This window comes from Elephantulus edwardii, unplaced genomic scaffold, assembly GCF_000299155.1.
Source record: "Elephantulus edwardii isolate Elephantulus edwardi_28Jun2011 unplaced genomic scaffold, EleEdw1.0 scaffold00026, whole genome shotgun sequence".
In the NCBI taxonomy this organism is placed as follows: Eukaryota; Metazoa; Chordata; class Mammalia; order Macroscelidea; family Macroscelididae; genus Elephantulus; species Elephantulus edwardii.
Window position 1 is genome coordinate 19,380,849 of NW_006399776.1, and position 4,487 is coordinate 19,385,335.

The 4,487-nt window shown below is 43.1% G+C and overlaps 1 protein-coding gene and 1 pseudogene across 1 annotated transcript in view; both read left to right on the top strand.

The window, feature by feature from the left end:
* The window catches only part of PARP2 (poly (ADP-ribose) polymerase 2), a 7,456-nt gene extending 7,206 nt beyond the window's left edge, over nt 1-250 (top strand). Inside the window, exon 11 of the mRNA XM_006883275.1 lies at nt 149-250. Within this exon, the coding sequence (XP_006883337.1) occupies nt 149-250 (102 nt within the window). The remainder of the gene's footprint in view (nt 1-148) is intronic.
* Nucleotides 251-720: 470 nt separating this feature from the next.
* LOC102870746 lies at nt 721-1,397 on the top strand (annotated as a pseudogene).
* Nucleotides 1,398-4,487: the final 3,090 nt, after the last annotated feature.

Here is a 4,487-nt window from a genome sequence, read left to right on the forward strand (position 1 = left end):
CCTATGAACAATAAATCTGAACCTTGCCCTATCCTGTGACATCCTCATCTCTTAATACACTCAAGCCCATTCTTAAATCATTGTGACTTCAAATCTGAGGCTTTATCTCCAGTACTATATCTACCAGTGTTCTTCTATTGTTCATAAGATTTTCAAAAGTCTGTTCTTTGAGGATGTTCAGTCCTGCTTCCTAGTCTGTCTTTGTCTTGGAACTTCCCTGTCCACCATTGGTGACTTTGCTGGTATGTAAAATACTGGTGGTATATCTTCTAGCCTCACAGCCACTTGCAAGTCACTCCAGTACAGCAAACTGACAGACAAATGCTATACTCAAAAGAGTAAATGATACCTCCTTAACTAACAAAGGCATTTAAATGAAGCTTTGTCCCACATACTTAGGGCATGTTGCTAGGAGAAGCTATTCTTTGGTGAAGGACATCATGTTTGGAAAGGTAAAGGGATGGCCAAGGAAAGGCAGACCCTCAACCAGGTGGATTGACAGTGACTGCAGCAAGGGGCTCAAGTATGTCAGATGTGATAAAGGATAGGACAGGGTTCAGATCTGTTGTTCATAGGGTCGCTATGAGTTGTACTCGACTTGATGGCACCTAACAGCAACACTCATTTAAGTACTGCTATTAAAACTAAACTTCGATTTCCTGGCTCTCGTGGGCTGCTGCCTCCAGCACCGCCTCTGGTCCGCTGAGTATCTTCTCCGCCATGCCTGGAGGTCTGCTTCTTGGGGACAAGGCCCCCAGCTTTGAGGCCGAAACCACCGTTGGCCGCATCTGTCTCCACAAGTATCTTGCAAATTCATGGGGCATTCTTTTCTCTCACCCTCGAGATTTTTATCCCAGTTTGCACCATGGAGCTTGGCAGAGCTGCAAAGCCAGCACCAGAATTTGCCAAGAGGAATGCGAAGTTGATTGCCCTTTCAATAGACAGTGTTGAAGACCATCTTGCCTGGAGTAAGGATATCAATGCCTACCAATTGCGAGGAGCCCACTGAAAAATTACCTTTTCCCATCCCTGGTGACAAGAATTGGGACCTTGCCATCGTCTTGGGCATGTTGGACCCAGCAGAGAAGGATGAAAGGGGCAGGCTGGTGACAGTTTGTGTGGTGTTTATTTTTGGTTCTGACGAGAAACTGAAGCTGTCTATCCTCTACCCAGCTACCACTGGAAGGAATTTTGATGAGATTCTCAGAGTAGTTATCTCTCTCCAGCTGACAGCAGAAAAGAAGGTTGCTAACCCAGTCGATTAGAAGGATGGAAATAGTGTGATGGTCCTTCCAACCATTCCTGAAGAGGAAGCCAAAAAACTTTTCGCTAAAGTAGTCTTCACGAATGAGCTCCCATTTGGCAAGAAATACCTCCGCTACACTCCCCAGCCTTGAGTCTGTGTGGTGCTGGAGCGGCTCACTTAGCGGAGTGTGCCAGGGGGCGCCAGCTGCCAATCATGTGTTCCTACAGCAATTCCAGAAAAACGTCCTAGTGTGGTCATAGCTAAGGTCTTTAGGTGCCTCTACTACTTACTGCTTATTAAATGAAAACGACACTCAACATTTCTTAGGATTCTTTACTCTGTGCATTTTCCTGTTGCATTCAAGTATCAGAACACTGTACCTATACTGGACTCGTACCTCATTGGATCTCTACAGGGTTTGTGATCAATTGTTCACTGTCAGTTCATGGTAGATAAGTCTGCCTTCACTTCATGATAGAATGACTGTCAAGTTTTTTAGCTAATTTTATCAAAAACCTCTCCTCCATTATCCATTTTGGGGGGCAAGAGTGAGGTTCAACTTCCTCTGTAAATATCTTAAGTATATATCCCAAAATTTGAGTAACCTGAATATTCTTCAATATTTACCATTTTTACTCTCAAAAATCCATTGCTATCCATTAAGTCAGAACCAACTCATAGCTGACCCTCCAGGAAGAGATTGCCCACCTTTCTCTCTTGGAGCCGATGGTGGATTTGAACCATGAGAGAGGCACTACCTTTGGGTTAGCAGTGCAGCTCTCTACAGACTGTGCCACCAGAGTGCCACTACCTGCAGAGCTGGAAGACTATATTTTCAACCCTGTACTTTTCCAGTACAGCCTGGAAGGGAAGAGCAAAGTAAATATCTTTGTTATAATAAATTTTTTGTGATAAATTCTGTCAAAGTTGGGAGGCTACAGAAAGGACTCCCCTTGTCTGCTGAGGAGGTTTGAGCAGTATGACGAGTGCCACATGCGTTACACACAGTATTTCTGTACGTTAAAAGCACCTTCTGGAAAAGAGGAAGAGATGGAAGATGTTTACTCTAGAACTCTCTTGCAGGGGATGACTATTTTCTGAGTTTTGCTGTTTAGGGATCAGCAAGTCTTTAAACTGGGGGGGAAAAACCCAAAAAAATCCCTTAAACTTCAAACAGTTTGAAAAAAAACAGAAAAGGAAACACTTCCCAACTTATTCTGTAACTGTTGCCCTAATAAAAATATCAAAGGTAAGGCCAGAAAACAACCCAATATGCCTAATATAAGTAGCTGTAAAAATCCTCAACAAAATACTAGAAATCCTAACCCATCAACATTTACAGACTTATACACCATGACTATGTGGATTACTGAAATGCAAAGTTGGCTCAACATGGACAAACAAATTTGATTAGTAGAAATTTAGTGTATGAATAAAATGATTTTTGTGTAAGGATAATAGGATAAGACAGTGTTCAGATGAGTTGTTAATAGGATTGCTATGAGTCAGAGACACTGAACAAAAATAAATGGATCCACATCCAGTGGGTTTAACTAGAACTCTTCCGAGCAGCCACTAGGAGAACAACAAAAATTTTAATGGTCAGAGCCCAAAGGATGTTTAGTATAAAGCTTGAATTGATTTTGCCCTTCAATTTCTTGGCTACTACCTTAGTTACTATCTTAATTTTCTTGTGCACAAATATTAAAAGTAGAGAACTTGGTATGCTGGGGCTAGCAAGTGATGTCATTTTAAAACCTGTTTTCAAGAGTACCTACTACTAGTGATCTGGCTCACCTCCTTGAAGTTCTAGTAAGGACTAATGTTAAATCAATGAAGTAGATTAAAATATCCACATTTTCTTCCTTCTTGATCTCAATCCACATGAAAACACAGGCATGCAGCCCTTGAGATTTTTCTGGCACTTTATTTTTATAAACTTACTAAGAAAACAGGTTCTGGTGCTTTCAGGTTTTATATCTCTAGCACAAGTGGTATCATCCTTCCTCTTACTTGTGACATCTTCATTTCCAGGACAGAAAGTACACATTGCCATGTGCATCTCCCACAGCAAGTTGCAGGGTCGAATCAGGACCCAGCCGAGGTTCCAGGCAGCTCACGGCCCCTTCACAGCGGAACAGGCCCAGCTAAAGGGGGAACAAAATGGAGCAAAGTTGAGGGCTACCGACCTAAAGCCTCTCTGCAAGTTTGTTTTTCTCTTACATTAACGCCTTCTATTTAGAAACTGGTTACTAGAGCATCCTTGCAGGAAGAAACCACGATGCCTTTCCCCCATTTGCTTTCTTCTGACATCCCTCTGGTATGCACTTACCAGCTGCATACTAGGTCTTTCCCATAGCTTAACGTCTCTGTCCTTTGAAGCTGTTACCAGTAACTCAGGTAGCACGTGGAGGGCTATGACAGAGCCAGAGTGGATCTTAGAGAAAAGGGAGAGAAGTATGAGTTCTCAGTGGGCATGCCCAGTTGAGGAAGCACCACAGTCCCTGTGTCAGATGAAGAGCCCCATCCTCCAAACTCACCCTTTCCTCAACCTTACCTTTCTTCACTGATGTGTCCTTAGATGTTGGCATGTTGGCCATATACATGAGTCTGTTTCTGTCTCTGAATTTTGGGTGTCAGAGTTTAGCCACATGTTACCCGTGGTCCATTCTCCTTCAGGGGTGCATCTGGCCATATTCCATAGCATCCCATCAGAACAGGCACACAAAAATGAGGATTCTGCCATCCCAAGAACAGAACTGAAGTCAGGCTAGGTCTCAGGTCTAGACGCATTTACCATTCTCCCAGGGGAAACCCTCTGGTTTCTTGAGTCCTCCCATCAACACTTACCAGATTCAGGTTTGGCCTGAGTTATCCAGATTAGGCCTCCATTAGGATTTTCTAGGTCCAGACTAAACTCTAAGGTATATTCAACCTCTCTTGTGTGTTCGTCTCATATATTTGGACACGTAATGAGGAAGGACCAGTCTCAGTCCCTTGAGACAGACATCATCGTTGGTAAAATAGTTGTTGTTATTAGGTACTGGAGAGTTGAGTATGACTCATAGCAACCCTATGAACAACCAATCTGAAGACTGCCCTATCCTGTGCCATCCTCAGAAATCTCTGACCCACTCAAGCCCATTGCTGCTTTCACCATGTCAACCACCTGGTTGATGGTCTTCATCTCTTTCACCACCTCTCCACTTTCCTAAGCATGATGACTCTTTCCAAAGAATAA